Source organism: Eimeria maxima, genomic scaffold, assembly GCF_000499605.1.
Source record: "Eimeria maxima Weybridge genomic scaffold, Emw_scaff744, whole genome shotgun sequence".
Lineage (NCBI taxonomy): Eukaryota > Apicomplexa > Conoidasida > Eucoccidiorida > Eimeriidae > Eimeria > Eimeria maxima.
Window position 1 is genome coordinate 900 of NW_013566732.1, and position 16,653 is coordinate 17,552.

At 46.8% G+C, this 16,653-nt stretch overlaps 2 protein-coding genes across 2 annotated transcripts; both read left to right on the forward strand.

The window, feature by feature from the left end:
- Positions 1–561: 561 nt before the first annotated feature.
- On the forward strand, positions 562–12,689 carry EMWEY_00042210 (hypothetical protein; the record flags this gene model as incomplete). Its single annotated transcript, XM_013482747.1, has 20 exons — positions 562–918; positions 1,106–1,163; positions 1,732–1,960; positions 2,360–2,618; positions 2,851–3,049; positions 3,234–3,366; positions 3,528–4,014; positions 4,406–4,657; positions 4,914–5,115; positions 5,592–5,774; positions 6,055–6,093; positions 6,683–6,782; positions 7,362–7,473; positions 7,747–7,971; positions 8,405–8,920; positions 9,438–9,897; positions 10,344–10,579; positions 11,108–11,234; positions 11,669–12,030; positions 12,435–12,689. The coding sequence occupies 20 exons, from the start codon at positions 562–564 to the stop codon at positions 12,687–12,689; spliced, it is 4,791 nt and encodes a 1,596-aa protein (XP_013338201.1).
- A 120-nt stretch (positions 12,690–12,809) lies between these two features.
- EMWEY_00042220 (Dynein heavy chain 17, axonemal, related) lies at positions 12,810–16,434 on the forward strand (the record flags this gene model as incomplete). The annotated part of the gene is made up of 5 exons (XM_013482748.1): positions 12,810–12,882; positions 13,107–13,360; positions 13,966–14,063; positions 14,843–15,123; positions 15,852–16,434. Coding segments are annotated over 5 exons (1,289 nt in total), but the record flags the coding sequence as incomplete, so codon positions are not given.
- Between the last annotated feature and the right edge of the window lie 219 nt (positions 16,435–16,653).

A 16,653-nucleotide genomic window follows, 5' to 3' on the forward strand; every position in this document is an offset into this window, starting at 1 on the left:
TGTTCTTGCTTCTGTTGCTGCTGCCACTGTTTCTTACCATTATTGTTTATGAAGTGTGAATAAACGAAGATCTAGGGTTTAGGGTTTCTGAAGCAATCGTCGAGGGGCAGAAAAGGGTTTTCCCTGCATATGTTGCACAGGAGAATGTTAATTCAACTGTCTCAGTTACTGAGATCTCTCTAAGCTTATTGGAAGCTGCAACCCCACTTTTGAAAGATATTTACTTCCCAGCGCTCAGCCAAAAGAGCAAAGAAGTACAAACACTGGATGCATGCACGCTTGCATGCACACGTGCATTCATACACCGGCCGCTGTAGCAATAATAGCACCAGCACCAGCAACAGCAACAGCAACAAAAGTAGAAACAGAAACACAGAAGCAACAGCAGCAACAGCTGCATCAAAACCAGCAGCAACAACAGCAGCAACCTTAGCAACAGCACCATCAGGAGGGTCAACAGTCTGGGCGCATGCGCATACATTAACAATAAGACCAATTATATTGTATCCCATTACCCTTATGTAACAAAATGGATAAATTGTTTGTTTATCACCGCAGGATATGTCTTCTTCTTGCTCGCCCTTGCGCGGGGAAGTGCTGCAAAAGTTTTGTGCCTTTCTTTTGAAGTTGCAAGCAGCAACGGGTGCAGTCAGTGGCCGCTGCGTCCTGCCAGCTCCTTATGATACGACGCCAACTGCAGCAGCCGCAGCGGCAGCAGCAGCAGGAGCAACAGGTGCAGCAGGAGCAGAAGCAGCAGCAGCAGCAGCAGCAGCAGTAGCAGTTACTAGTGCTGAGAGAAGCAGAGTATACGAAGAGGCTCTTCTTTTATGGGGGGCACAAATCAAAGCAACTCTTCAGCAAACTTCAACGCAGGCAATTGCAGCAGGCAAGAAGGCAAAAGGCGTTTCTTTCCTTCCTGTATTTGTTCTTCTTGTCTCTTCCTTATTTATTTCTTTGGTTTTTTCCTTCCTTCTTGCTTGTTATGTTGTTTGTTGTTTGTTGAACTTTGCGTCCCTGTTGGCTTGTGTGTTCGTTTGTTTGTTTCTGTCCTTCTGTCTTTCTTTGTTTCCTCCTTTCTTTGCTTGCTTGCTGGTGTGTTTGTTAGCTTGCCTGCTTCTTTGTTTCTTCCTGTGTTCCTTCCTTTCTTCATTTGTCTTATGTTTGTGTGTTTCTTTTGTTTGTTTGCGTGCTTATTTGTTTATTTGTCCTATTGTGTGTGGGATTGTCTGTGGATTGTTTCCTCCATTTTGTTTGCATTTGGTTGCTGCCTTCTCCTTTTTCTACCCTATGTTTACTGCTTGTATACTTTATCTGTATTTGCTTTTGCCTTTTTTGTTTTAAATTGTTTCGTCTTTTTGTTTGTTTATTTGTGCATTTACAGCAATCGTGTTTTCGTTCAGTTTGCTTGTTTGTTTTCGGCGCGTTTTAATATATGCATGAGCATGTATGCATGAATGGGCTAAGCGCTGTCTGGCAGCAACATGTTGCCGCTGCCGCAGTTGCTATTGCTGTCGCCATCGCTGCTGCTCTGTCTACTGCTGCTATCCTGACAACGTCCTCTCCCCCTTCCCCTGTAGCAAATGCTGCTTCTGCTTGCGGCGTTTCTGCCGCCTTTACTCCTCCTACTACTGCTGCCTTCACTGCTACTGCTACTGCTGCTGCAGTACCTCCTACCCCCGCTCCCCTCCCCCATGCTGCCTTCACCCCTGCTGCTGCTGCTGCTGCGCGCAGGGGGAAATGCCGATGCAAACGAAGAGATTGACTTTTGGGTGGAGAGAGCAGCAGCTCTGGCATTCGTCACTCAGCAGTTGCAGCAGCAGCACGTCCAGCATGTTTTAGCTTTCCTGCAGCAGCAAAACAGCAGCTACTTTCCTGCTTTTGTCAAACTTATTAGCGAGCTCGATGCTGCTAAAGCAGAGGCACAAGAAAACGCAAAGTACCTGTCGGTGCTGCAACCATGGTAGGATCCAAGTGTCTCTTTTCTAGTCTCTTATTCCTAATGTCTCCTTTCAAGTGTTTCCTTTCCAGTGTCTACTTCCCTATTTGCTTTTTTGTTTGCTTGCTTTGTGTGTCTATTTGTTTGTTTATTTGCTTGTTTGTCTGTTTGGCTTGTCGCTCCGCCTGTCTGCCTTTCTGTTTATCACCCAATCTTTCTGCTCGTTTGTTTGTCAGCTTGCTTGCTTGTGCGTTTATTGTTTATTTGTCCGCTTGTTTACTGGAGAACAATGGCTGCAACAGCAACCGCGGCGGTGCACTTGCTGCTACAGCATGTGATTGCCGCACTTCAACGGTCTCTGACATTTCTCCCTTGCTGTCTGCGTACCCATGCATGCGTGCATGCATGGGTGCATGCATGCAGGGTAAAGAAACTGGCGGACGATACAGCTGAGCTGTCTGTAGCAGCAGAAGCTCTGCCTCCTCTATTCGAATTGCTGCTGCTGACTTGGCTGCATAGCAAGGCCTTCATTAAACCTGCAAGACTCATCATGCTGATGCGAGGCATCTGCAATGCAGTGATAAAGCAGTGCATGCGCTTTGTGTCAGGTACAGAGGTGTTTAAGCTGCTGCAGCAGGAAGAGGCAAAAGAAGCGGCAGATAAACTCACTGTCGCCCTAGAAGTGAGGAACAGCCAGGGAGACATATACTCCAACATCACCAAATGCAGCAGCAAATGCAAGGGCAGCTGCAGTAAAAGCTACACCAACAGCAGTATCAGCAGCGGCTGCTACTGCCGCTGTTGATGCTTATGCTGCAGCTGGTGCTGTCCCTGCATCGATGGATCTCGCTGCGGAAACCGTTGCTGCTGCGTTCGATGTTGCTGCTGCAGCTCAAGGGTGTGTTATGCTGCAGGTGTGCGACTCGGTGAAGAGCCTATATGAGAACTACGCAGAACAGGCAGCAGCTGCAGGGAGGCCGTTTAACTTGAAGACAGAAGTTGTTTTTCTGCGTCTGGACACCTATAGAGGAAGAAATGCAGCTCTCACCTCCGTCGCCAACACAGCCCAACAATTTGCGAAACTCGAAAAAATCGAAATCTGTGGATCCAAAGGTAATCCGCAGGGAGCGTAGATTCAGATTTAGGGTCTACAATGTTGGGCTGGGGCGTATCCTTTGTATTTCGTCATTGTGGCAGTTCTGCTTTGCTCTATGTGAGACTATACTGCGTATTTAATTATGTGCAATATTTGGGATTTAGGCCTTATGGTTTAGGGTTTGTTGTTTTGCGCTGCTAGGCAGTCAGCTGTCTGCAAATGTGCAGCGCTTGCATGCTGAGTTCAAATCATTGATGGAAGAATTTCAGCAGATTAATTTCGATCCTCTTTCTGTCGAAGCAAAAGACGCAGACACACACTTTCAACTCTTCCGGTACGGGAGCTCCTCTTAGCTTATTATCCCCTTTTAATTTGCATGCACGCATGCTTCTTTGCTGTTGCATGTATGCATGCAAACATGCACACCCCTATACATGCATGTGTGCGCGCATGCACGCATGTATATCAACACCCATGAGGACGTATGTGTTTCAGCACTCGGGTGAAGGATTTGGAGCAGCGTTTGGCTGCTGTTTTTTCGATGAGCTTTGTCGATAGTTCTTCTTTATTATCGCGCTTACGTTTATTTGAAAGTTTTGCCCCTTTATTGGGACGGCCAGGGCTACAAGAGGCAGCAGCGTGGCACCACCCGCAGCTGCTGCAACAGCTTAAAGAAGAAGTGCAAACTGTACATGCAATCTTCTTGAGCGGCTGTGAAGACGACAGCAGCAGCAGCACAAGCACCAGCAGCAGCAACAACAGCTGCTGCTGCAGCAGCAGCAGCACCTTCATCTACATCAACAGACCGCCTATTGCCAAGGCCCTCAGCTGGGCTGCAGCTCTCCTTAATCGCATTAAAGAGCCTCTCGAGCGCATGCAGAAACTTGGGATTATCATTAATGCATCTAATTCTGAGCTCGAGCCAGTCGTCAAACAATGCAATGGGGTGGTCGCAGCCATAGAACAATTCCAAGAAAAAATCGTAAGCAATGCACCATACATCCATGCATGCATGCATGCATTCGTGGGTATGCTGAGGTCGTGCGTGCATGCACACGTGAATATATGCATGTGGCGCGCTCCTGCATCCATGCAGGCATCTATGCGTGCGTGCATGCATAGATGAGTGAATGGAAATAATGGACGGTCTCACGAGAGCATCCACTGCTTGCACGCTCCATGCCATGATCCATGCATCATGGCAAGCAAATCTTAGGAAAACAATTTTGAAAAGTGGTGCCCCATTCACCAACAGTACTCATCATGATGTGATGCCTCGAGTTTCCTTTTTTATTTAAGGTGTACAATGTAATGGGGGTGATCAAGCCCGTCGGTCTAGGGTTTAAATTTTGGAATTTGAGTTTTGAACACAGCGTAGCGAGTGGAGCGAACGCGAGGTGGAGCCTTCAACGTCTAAGTTGGGGCTGGTGCTGCTGCGGCGTTCTGAGGACTTGCTGCTGCATGCAAACTTCCACCCACAACTAAAACAGCTGCTTAAAGAAGTGAGGTACATGCAGCTTCAGGGACTGCCTGTGCCACCAGCAGCCAAAGCAGTCCACGCAAAGGCTGAGGTGTACAGACAGCAGGTCACAGACCTGCAGACTGTCTGCCTCAAATACAACAGAGTAAGCAACAAAAAATACGCCGTACACTCCCCACAAGTCTGCCTGCATGAGTTCGTGGAAGCACTGCAACAGCAACAGAAGCAGCAGCAAACACCGTTGCATAGCATGAACCGCATCAAAAACCGTAGCGCATTGGAGCATTCAGCAAACGCGCAAGACACCACACCAGCAGGAGCGACGACAGCAACAGCAGGAACAGCAGGAACAGCAGGAACAGCAGGAACAGCAGCAGTAAATTGAGTCTGTGTGCGTGTAGGTGTTGACGGGTCTGCTACCTAACCAGCGGCCTCTGCTTGCGGATCGCTTGGCGGAGATCGACAAAATTTTGGAGCCTGGGCTGACGACTTTAAGTTGGGAGTCTGAAGGAGTGGAGGAGTTTATTGCTGCTGCTGCTGCTGCCGTTGCTGATGCATTTACTGTCTGCGACGCAATCACAAACAACCTTCAGATGTCATTCAGTAAGATAGGTTACCTCTACTTTCTGCTAGCCTAGTTGAGCCCCGTATGCCAATGCATGGGCCTTGGTTAAGTCTTGTATGCACGTCAGTCGCATACACGCAAGTTGCGTGCATTCATGTTGCAAGCACACCGTTACTAGGTGTAGAGAGAAAGCAATGCTGTGGTGCCTCTTCATCAGGTTGCCCATTAGCCATTCTGTTCGTGCCCCTTTATCTCTTTTCCTCTTGTTTTCCTTCTTTTATTTGTGCATTTATTTTCTTTCTTCTTTCTGAGCTGCTCCACCACTAGGAGCTTTCCTTGCTTTCGAGCCACTTGGTGTCCTCCGCGAAAAAGCCAACAAAATAGATTCCAGGCTTTGTACCTGCAAGCACACGGTTCGCGCATGCGGTGACAACGTTACACACAAGCGCATGCGCATGCGCATACAGATCTTGAATTCTTTGGGATGTACTTAAGCCTGTGTTCGTGGCTGCAGACCTGCTGAACAGCTGGAGCGAGAAGCCGCTGTTCGAACGGAAGCCAAAACCAATGGCAGTAGAAGACGCAGACCAACTCGTTAGAGCTGCCATTGCAAACAGAATCCACAACATTTCCGAAGAAGGAAAAGATCTCCACAAAAAGCTGAAAGACTCTGCAGACGCGCTTAAAGCCACTAAAGGTGCACACAATATTTCACACATAACCAGACATTCTTGGGGCCCGTATGCAGGCAGCTTGCATGCATCCATAACACGCATCCACCTCACGCAGTGACTCCAAACCCTAGAATAACCTCACTGTGTGTTAGGAAGCAAAGCCCAGGGTAATTATCCTTCAACCCCATGCACACACGGCAAACCCCAAACCCTAAGCCGTCTTTGTTGCAGGCATGAGTCAGTGGAGGGCGCATGCACACTTTGTCAGCGCGGTTGTTAGTGAGGGCTTTACTGCTGTGGCAGTCGGCTCGCTCGAGCAGCTGGTCAAGGCTTTAGAAGCCAGTAAACTCCAAACTCCCAACGCTAACCGCTGAACCTGAGATTCTAAGGCCACAACCCCAAACACTAGTCTCTCTACCAAACGTCAAGTCTTCAATAATTAGCCCGTTTTGTTTTTTTCCGTTATGCTGCTTTCTGAAGGCTGCTGCGTCCAGCCGTACTTATCAGGTTCTGTTGCGCTGTTCATACAGCGTTTGTTCCTGTCTCTCCTTTTGTTTATTATTTTGCCGTCTCGTTTTGCTTCCTCTATTGCTTTTCTGGGTTCGCTCGGTTGTTGTTGCTTCTACTGCTGGTGTCTTTGTTGTAGTTGCTATTGCAGTCGTACGTATTATTGTTGTTGTTCCTGTGGCATCCTGTGAGACGCTCCTCATCAATATGGTGTTTGAGTTTTACTTTAAGTGTTTTGATTCTGTTTCTTTTGCTGCCTTTTGTGTCCCTTCTCCACACTGGAGGCAATTGTGTATATGTGTATTTTGTCGTGCGATCTCCTTGTTTTTTTCTTTTTGCTTAAGTTGGGTACGTGTCTTGCAATGTATTTGTTGTTTTTATTGTTGTCTTCTCTTTCTTGTGCCTTGCTCTGCTTTACCGACAGCTATGAGCCCCCGGCCTGAAGCGCCTCCCCTGTTCGAGGTGAAGTTGGAGCTTTTAGATAATGCCATTGATCTCGTGCCGCCTTTCAGAGATGAACACGGGTAATACTTGGGGCCTCGAGTTAAGGATTTGTGGTCTAGGGTTTGGGATTTAGGGTTCCGTGTCCCGCGCTTCGGGGGTGAATTAGGGTTTACGTTTGTTTTATCCTTCATTGGTGGCAGTTGCATTGCTTTCATGGTCGTCTCTAGGGTTTGTGATTTAGCGTTGCAGTTTAAGGTTTTGCACATCTGCATGTGTTTGATGTTAAGTGATGAAGGCGATTTAGGTGTAAACACATTTATTTCCTTGTTGTTCCAGAGTAGCATACATAGTATAAATTTGGTTTGGCTAGTTCTTCTTTCCTAATTTCATTATAAAGGCACATAGCCAGAAGATAGACAGCTGCTTTTCTTTGCTACAGATGCACAGATACGTACACTTGTTGGCAGCTATACAAGTGTTATCAGCGCATGCAAGAGGATAGCCTCGAAGTGATTGAGTGTCAAGTAATTAATCATATAGCACATAGAAGAGATAGTATTGCATTAATCAATTCACCGATCCATAAAGACTATAATTGAATAAGTAATTGATTGGCTAATGCCATGCTCTCTCTTCTGTAATCACAGAGGGATCTGCAGAGTTGTTGAGGGTTGGGTCGGAGATATCCTCAAAAGCGCCGCAACGACAACTCGACTGGACTCTGGAAAAGGGGACTATGTTGCGGACGTCAAGGAGTCTTTCAGCTTCATGGTAAGAACTAGAATTTTGAGTTTATTGTTTGGAGTATAGGTAGGGCGACCCGTGCACATCATGGATAAGTTCCCATTCGCAGTAGTCGTATTTGCTTCGATTGTTCCTGACAGTGCGCAGGAGAATATACTATAGATGCTGCTCTTTCTCCTGCTGCTGCGTCTGCCGCCCTCGCTGCTGCTGCTGCTGGTGCTGCTGTACGTGGTGTATGGGTTTCATTGACGGTCTGTTTGTTGCAGCTATCCTTTATGTGTCTTCTCTTTCTGCCATCAGGCAGGACGCGCTCGTCTGACGGAGTTGCTGGAAGAGACTGAATCGCGAGTAAACAAGTACTTGGCGGAGACGCGCCGCTTTGAATTCCTGTGGAAAAGAGACCCTGCCACGGATCTCGAAAGCTTTATTGCAGAATCCCCTCCAGAAGTCTTCCCTTCAACTGCCGAAGAAGGCGACTCCCTGGAAAATGTTTTGGAGCTGGTCGGCGTCGACATTGGCAGAAGGGTAAGCACCTCCCGCGAGCTGGCTAGCTGACTAGCCAGCTACGAAGTTAGTCAGAGAAAGCGGGAGAGGAGTCAGCAGCAAGCTAGACAACTAGCTGCCAAGTTAGCAAGCTGTGTCCTGATATGACGTGCCGGCAAGTGAAACCCGGCTCGCTAGCCAGCTTGAAGCCTCTTCCGGCGGTAGCTAGCTAGCTGGGCAGTAATATGGCTAGCCATCTATGCAGCTCTCTATAGGTGCAACATGCTGGCTCCCTGGCTGCATGCATGCCGGCATGCGTATCTAGCTAGCTGCTTTTCTAGTTTGTCAGCTACGGGCTGGGTGGGTAGCCAGCGTCGTAGCTGTCTAGCTATCCAGCTAGCTTCTCACGCAGCCAGCTGATTTGCTGGTACTTCTGCTGGTGGTGGTGGTTGTTGTGCCCCTATTTTTCTTGCAGATTCCTGAGCTGGTATGCTTCGACGAGAAGATATCTTTTTTTGAGGGTTTACGATCTGAAATAGCGGAGTTAAAAACTCCAGTGGATGTATGTTGGCTGCGCATCAACGCGCAGCCTGCAAAAATACAACTGAGTCATTTGGCCGCCTCTTGGGCATCCCACTATACCGACTTCCTGTTGAATTGCTGCCTAGCCCGCGCAGACGCTCTAACGCAGTTTGTAAATCGTATGGACGCCTGCCTTTCTGTGAAGCCCCCCACAGCAGAGGATGAAGAAGAAGCAGAAGCGACAGAAGAAGGAGAACGCGCAGCAACAGCTTCTGCTGCTGCTTCACATGGCAGCAGCAGCGCCAGTGGAGATAAAACCGGACCGGAACAGCAGCAACCAGAAACAGAAAAAGAGGACGAAAAGGACAAAATCGATAAAGACACGCTCTACAAATTCATGACTTACATTCGAGACGTTAAAATTGCTAACGATCCTATTAAGCGGCTCCTTGGACCTGTGCATGAACAGGTGCGCCAACCTTTTACCCTAAACTCTAACACCCTAAACTCTAGGCTAGGACCGAGTTGTTTCAACTGAAGCAGAGTTCATTTTCAAAGCCCAATAACAAAACAAGGGCCTTCAAGAGACAATAGCCAGCGTTGGTTGGGCAGATACTGTGGCGAAGAGCTGTGCTGCTTAGCGTTTTACTACTCGAGACGATGTTATGCTACTGTCTGTATTGTGTTGGATGATACAGTCGTGCGTGTTTTATTTGGTGAAGCTCATGAATGTTTTTTGTTCAGTGATGCTCCTGCAAGTGTTTTGTTCAATGGTGCCATTGTAGCCTCATTGCTTAGCGATGCTCTTATATGTACCTCGTCTACCAAAGCCATTCTTGTGTTTTATGCGTTGAGTTTACTATTCTAGTTATATGTTTTCTCCAGTGATTCTATTTTGTGTGCTTTTTTCAGCATATATGTGTCATGCGCAATACTGCCACTCTATATACATGTGCATGTCCATATTTGTATATACATATTTGCAGGTTGCTTTATTGAAGAAACATGGGTGTTTGGTTCCTGAATCTCGTTTGCAAGCATTAGACGCGGCTCCCTCGAAGTGGGAAGAGGTGATAAGAAAGGCATTTGAAGCCAAGGAGGCAATTCTGCCTCTTCAGAACGCTGAAGTGCAAAACATCAAGGCAGCTTTAGACAGCTTCAGCAGCGAGGTGAAGGAATTCAGAGAAGCGTTTTTGCAAATACCCCCCTTCGATGCAAGGACAGAACCGGAAAACGCCTACAAAGCAATCGACGATTTCTACTTCAAGTGCCTTAGCCTCGAACAACATGCTAGAGAACTTAACAACCTTGAAACCCTCTTTGATATCGCCAAGTCGCAGCACAAAGAACTCAAGGATTCTAAAGAAGAACTCAAGACACTCAAGGCAAGCAAACTGTACACAAGCTTGCAAACTCACGCAAATCACCACAGCACCAACCAGACTCGTACGAGTACTAGAGCAACAGGCATGCACGTTTGCTTTTTCTATATATCGAAAAAACAGGACAGTGCCACAGTTTTCGCTAATGAGAATGCAGAGTGGAGGGGCTCACTTCTTGCTCTTCTGAAACACCGCAATAATATGTGTTAGGGCAAATGTCTGTTAATGCGCATGCAACGGCTATCGTTCGTTTCACTGTCGTCTGCCACAGGATTCTTTTCTTGTACTTATTTTGTGTTTTCTTTGCTGGATTTTGTCCCTTTGGAGGCAGCACCCTGCATGCACGAACAGACACACCAACTTGCTGAAAAACAGATCGTCTACGTATACGCCGATTCGCTGTGTCCACATGGTGCTCGGCTTGATTTTTCTTTTAGTTCCTTAGCATGAACTCATTTTATTCAAGTCCATTTGTTTGTTTCTTCAGTTCGTGCGATTGGGTCCACTTAGATCCTACTATTCTTGTTTGTTTCTTTATTTGTTTGATTTTTGTATCGGCTTCATTCTTTTCTCCGTCTATGCAGGAGGCGTGGGATCTCAATGTATACGTCAGCAGTTGGTTCGAGGCCTGGAAGGCCACGCTGTGGGAGACAATCGACACGGACTTGCTTCTGCAGCACGTCAAGTCGATGCAGCAGCACATTAGAAGCCTCTCGAAAGAGATCAAGAGCACAAAAGTATACGTGGTAAGGACCCCGAACTTGTGAATTTTTCTTTAAACCATTAAGCAGAAGCGAACCGAGTTGCTCCTGCTGTTTGCGCTGTTGGTGTTCTTCATACCCACGAATAAAGCATATAGAGCAACAGCGCATCTAAGATCCGTTAATATTTCTGTCAAAAGTAGGAATAGCGCATGTATAGGCAGAGCCGCTTATAAAGAGAACTTGGTATACGTGAAGAAGTGGAAGCAAATGATTGCAAGGCGATACAGGCATCACTGAAGATGCAGCAACCAGCATACAAACTGACGTATCAAACAGAACCAGCGACAATGAATAAAGCAGAGCATACAAAATAATGCATACGCAGGCGTGCAGTTAGGCAATTAGATGGGTGACGAGAAGCTAATTAGCTGCATTTCTCAAAAAGAAGCAACAAAAGGATTAGCAAGGCAACGCAACCAAGCAAGCAAACACTCACTCACCATACTGCATTTATCGACAGAGCAAACACGTGGAAAGCCATCAATGTGCTGCGTTGATTCTGCCAATCAGGCTGTTCTTGAGAGAGTCAACAATATGCAAGTCGTGTTGCCTCTTGTCGCTGAACTCCACTCCGAGTTTATGAGGGACAGACACTGGAAGCAACTCATGAGTATTGCAGGGCAAACATTCACAATAGGTTCGCCACTTATTGGAAGATCTAAGCCATTGCATAGTTTGCCTTTTGCGTGTTTGTTTGCTTGTTTGGTAGGTTGGCTGTGTAATTGGTGGGTCGTTTCCCCTTATTGCTTTTTTTTTGCTTGTTTCGTTCCTGATGAGTTGATGTGCTGATTTCTTGGCCTCTTAGTATGTTGGCTCCCTGATATGACAATCGCGGTTTGGTATTTTAATCGATTTGTTGGCACGTTGATCGATTAGCTGATATGGACATTGGGCTTTTGCCATGGTAATCAATTAGTTGGCACGTATATTGATGTATTAACAAGCGCATCGACTTCGGGTTATGTTATGCGAATTGTTCATATGCTTCTTGGGTTTCTATACGTGAGTTGCTTTATTCGCGTGCCACCTGACTTCTTGTCGTTTGTATATGTGCCTTGTGGAATTCCTCAGGCCCTGGTTTCTGTCTCGAAGACCTGTTGAGGTTGAATCTGCATGAGCGCGCAGCGGACGTTTCTGAAATAGTTGTCTGTGCTCAGAAGGAAGCTCGCATCGACAAAAAGTTGAGAGAAATAACAAAAACATGGGCAGACAAGACGGTCGAATTCTCGTTAGAACGCGAAGAAACGCCTCTGCTGCAGCCTCTGGACGATATCGTTGAAATTCTTGAACAGCATTCTGTTGATCTCATGACAATGACGAGCCAAGGAGCTGTCATCGACTTCTGCAGAAATGCGGTCGAAGAATGGCAAGCGAAGCTTAGAACTGTTGACACTGTCCTCACAGTGTGGATGGAAGTACAACGCAAGTGGGAGGTGCGCATCCTGCTGCTTCTGCTGCTAGGGCTGTTGTTGAAGCTGCTGCTGCCGCTGCCGTGGCTGCTGCTGCTGCATCTTTGTGTGTTGCTGCTCCCGCTGTTCCTGCTGCTGTTGGATTCGCTCCTCTCGATGCCGCTACTGCTGCTGCTGCACTGGCAACGGGTTTGGCCTCGACGCTAGTTGCGATTCATGCTTCTCTAGCCGTTGATTGTGCACTTTTGACAATTTTCGCCCGTTCTGCTGTTGACACAGTTGTTCCTGCGGTCTCCAATTCGCCAGTTTTGCTGCTACTGCGTGTGCTGCTGGTTCTGCTGCTGCGACACCTGCTGCTGTTTGTGCTGCTGCTGCATGATGGTGACTATTTATCTACCCCTTCGCTGTTGTCTTCCACTTCTTTGCAGCGCTTGCAACCCATCTTCATGCACTCTGAAGACATTCGCTCTCAGCTGCCTCAGGAGTCGAAGCGATTTGAATGTGCAGACGGCGAGTGGCGAGATATGATGTATGCAGCCCAAGCCCACCCCAATGTGGTGGAGGCCTGCCAAGCTGAAGGCAGAGAAGAACTCCTCAACAAACTCAGAGACAACATCGAGTCCTGCGAAAAGGCACTTGGAGGCATGCTCAACCCACTAACTTTAAACCCTGAAAACACTTAAAAGCACTTCAACCGCCATACATTTAATCTGAATCATAAACAACATTTACAGGCCATTGGAAAACCCTAAACCAGCAACACAAAACCACAAAGAAGCACAAAGCGGATAGTAAAAGTGCGAATGTCAAGCAGCGGCGGCAATAAGAACAGAATCAATAGCAGCAGCAGGAAAAACAGGAACATCATAAGCACATGTAGAGACTAACGAGTAACGTCGTAAACTCACCTGCATCCACTGCATATGCCGGACCTCTTCGGATGTGTACTACTGTTTGTGCGACTCGCCAGTTCAGTTAATAGCGTGTATTTCCATGCCCTCCGTCTGCTCGATCTTGCTCGATCTGGACGAACGAATGCTCCCAATATCCGGGTGTATGGTTAACGTTTTAGGGCTTAGGGTGTATGTTGCATGTTTCAGATTATTTGGAGCAGAAGAAGAAGGCGTTTGCGCGCTTTTACTTCGTTTCTAATCAGGCTTTGTTGGATATCTTGGCAAACGGCAACGACCCTCTGAAGGTCTCGTATTATTTAGGAGATTGTTTCGACGGCGTTGCGACCTTGAACTTCGAGAAAAACTTGCAAACGTACCGCATCGCCAGTGGCATGTCGTCTAAAGAGGGGGAGTATGTTCCTTTTGGTGAAGATTACATCATTGAAGGGCCGGTTGAGACTGTGAGTTCCTTACTGTCCCCTCACGCGATCTTCAGGGTCTAGGGTCTAGTGTTTAGGGCTTGGCTTTAGGGTTGGTTTCGCCTCCCCTCGGTGCTTGTATCTGCTGCTATGGTGATATTGTGCAAACGGATTTTGCTTCTGTTTTATATATTCCGTTGATTAACTGTCTGGTGAAGGCAGTCTCATTTACGGGGCACTGAATTGCCAGTGCTTCGCCTCCTCTTCAGTTTATGCCGTAGTTCTGAAGCGGTTGTGACTTGATAGTCGTGTGCTCACAATTTTGCTTCATTCACCGCACCTCGTAAAATATTAGAAACCTACGTACGCACAATGAACTGTAGGGCTATCCTTGCTTAAGCTGTTGTTGTCTTCCTTTCACAGCGTCTGTCATGTGCTTCTTTGCATTCAAACTAACATTTCATGCTTGAATCGAACGCAATTCAAGTTCTCAAGCTACTGCCCTTCAGAACGACATAGTTCATAGTTGATGGAACTCAATTGCTCCCCTTAACGCAATCCCGTTACTGTTAGATGTGGCACATTGTAATAGTACTTTATATAGCAGTGTAATAGCCTACGATGTTTTGTGCTTGCTTGACTTTCAGTATCTATCCAACTTTGAAGTTCACATGCGCAAACAGATGCGCGACATCCTGGAGGTAGCTAAAGGCACCTCGGAGAATTGGGAGGTTGAAAAACCAAGGTAGGAGGTACACTATACACTTTTAACTAGCTTTCGACGCCAAGGGGTGCTGTATGTGGCCTACTCTCTTGTTTGTTCCCATCAGCATCATCAAATTCAGTGTTATATGCCTCGTTGTCCCCTTTTCTTCGGTTTCAACCACTGCGTGACACTTCTCGTGTCCAATTGTTTTGCGCTCTCTCATCCACATCTGGAAATGCTGCTTTACTTGCTTAGTTGTCAACTTTTCCCCAACTTAAGTACTATTTTTAACTTACAGTGATTTCTTTTGCACTCACCAGCTGCTGCTAGTTGCTTGGTTGTCCTCTGTTATTAGTTTCCCTTTCATAATTTGTTGTGATACGTATTTTTCTGCACTTTCCTCTCCCTGTTTAATGCCTCGTAATCGCTTGTTTCGTTCCATGTTTTTTTCCTTGCCATTGAGATTGGGTTGCACATTTTCATCTGTCAGTGTCTACTGTTATCTCGTACTATTTTTCCTGCTGTTGCCTTTTCGAGTGTTCCATCGCATGGCTGCCCACGCTGCTGAAGTCAGCAATCGGTGCATTGAGCCTGCCCAAGTGCATAGCTGCGAATACGCCTGCCCAGCAAACTTGCCAGAACTGCTACCACAGCAAGTAGCTATCTGGGTGTTATTCGAACCGTCCCTGCTAGCTAGCTGCCCGTCTGAAGCCAGTCTAGCTAGGTAACCAGCAACAAACCTGCCTCGCTGCACACCTAGTTGCTTGTGTGTGGAGTCTGCCTCATTTGAAGTCCGCATGTTTTGTCGCTTGATGCAGGGAGGAGTGGCTAAGGGATTACTGCAGCCAAGTGTGTTTGGTGGCGAGCCAAATAATGTGGACAGAAGAGGTGGCCCGCTGCTTCGAGGAGCTGGAGGGCGGGTCTGAAAATGCAATGAAAGACTACAAGAAAGTTTATGATGATAGGATCGACAAACTTATTCGCCAAGTTCAGCAAGACCTAAGCAAAAACCTCCGGACCAAAATCATCACCCTTATCACCATTGACGTACACCTTAGGGATGTCGTAGAAAGCTTCATCACCAAAAAAATCACAGAAGGTAAGGTTCACACTGACTGCAGCAACTTCTGCGGTAACAACAGCAGGAAGAACAGCAACAACACATACAGCAGGAAGATGAGCAACAAAAGCAGCAAGAGCTTCCTGAGCAGTAACTGAGGATGCTCAGACATCCCGAGGCCCAGCTCAGGCCCAAGCGCAAAGACGAGAGCAACAACTGCAGCCATAGTGGTAGCATCTGCAACAGCAACCATCACCTTAGGCGAATAGTACCGAAAACACTAACAACGGCAACACCTGTGCTGCTTTTCGCTTTCTAATGCCCTGTGATCTCTTGCGTTGTACTCTCTCGTATTGAACACCTTATTTTGTAACATTACGTTACCTTATCTTGGCAGAATATTATGTCTTCTCTTGTTGTCCTTTTCATTTGGTCATGCTGTTGTGTTGTACGTCGCATTATGTTGCCCTATGCCATACTGCACTTCTCGCAGCACGATGAGGTACTAACACAATTGTAATGCAACATAAAAACATAGCGGAGAAATATAATAAACACAGTAATACTCAATACAATATACTGTGAGGGTCCTATTTGGCAGCAGTAAAGCAACATAATTAACACAGAAAAAAGTATGTTATGCTCTGAATGTTCTATTCCCGTTGGCTGAATTCACCCGAAATTGCAGCGTAAGAAGGCCTTCACGTTATTCTCGTGTTGGGTTGGCGACTGAGGGTTAAGGTTTTTGCATGTTGTTTGCGTTGCAGCCTCCTCCTTTCAGTGGCAGTCTCAATTGCGTTTCTACTGGAGGCAGAAATCCGGGGACACGAAGAAAGACTGCATCATAAAGATCTGCGACTGGACGACGACATACATGCACGAGTTCGTGGGCAACTGCGGACGTCTGGTGATAACACCCCTGACAGATCGCTGTTACATTACTCTTACGCAGGCGTTGAACTTGACGATGGGGGGGGCCCCTGCTGGGCCTGCAGGCACTGGCAAGACGGAGACAACGAAAGACTTGAGTCGAGCGATTGGTCTTCCGGTTTTTGTCTTTAACTGTTCCGATCAAATGAACTACTTGTCGATGGCGCAGATATTTATGGGTCTTGCGCAATCGGGGGCCTGGGGATGCTTTGACGAGTTCAATCGCATTTCTATTGAAGTGCTCTCCGTTGTCTCCACCCAAGTCAAATGCATTTTAGATGCGATTAAGGATGGAAAAAAGAAATTCCAATTTATGGACGATGAAATCAACCTCATACACACCTGTGGCATGTTCATCACTATGAACCCAGGATACGCAGGACGCACAGAACTGCCAGAAAACCTCAAGGCCCTCTTCAGGTATTCTATAGGCAATAGCCCGTTAGCGTTTGCAACTAGGCATACCTTTTATGTGTCAGTGCATACATTTATTGAGCCCTTTGCCTGCAGATACCGATATATCGATGCTGTTATGTATGAGTGTACGGTGTTTACTTCTGTCTTCAAATGTATGCACGTTAACAATTCATATGCGTTGAGTGTACATGCGCCGTATATATATATATATATATATATATA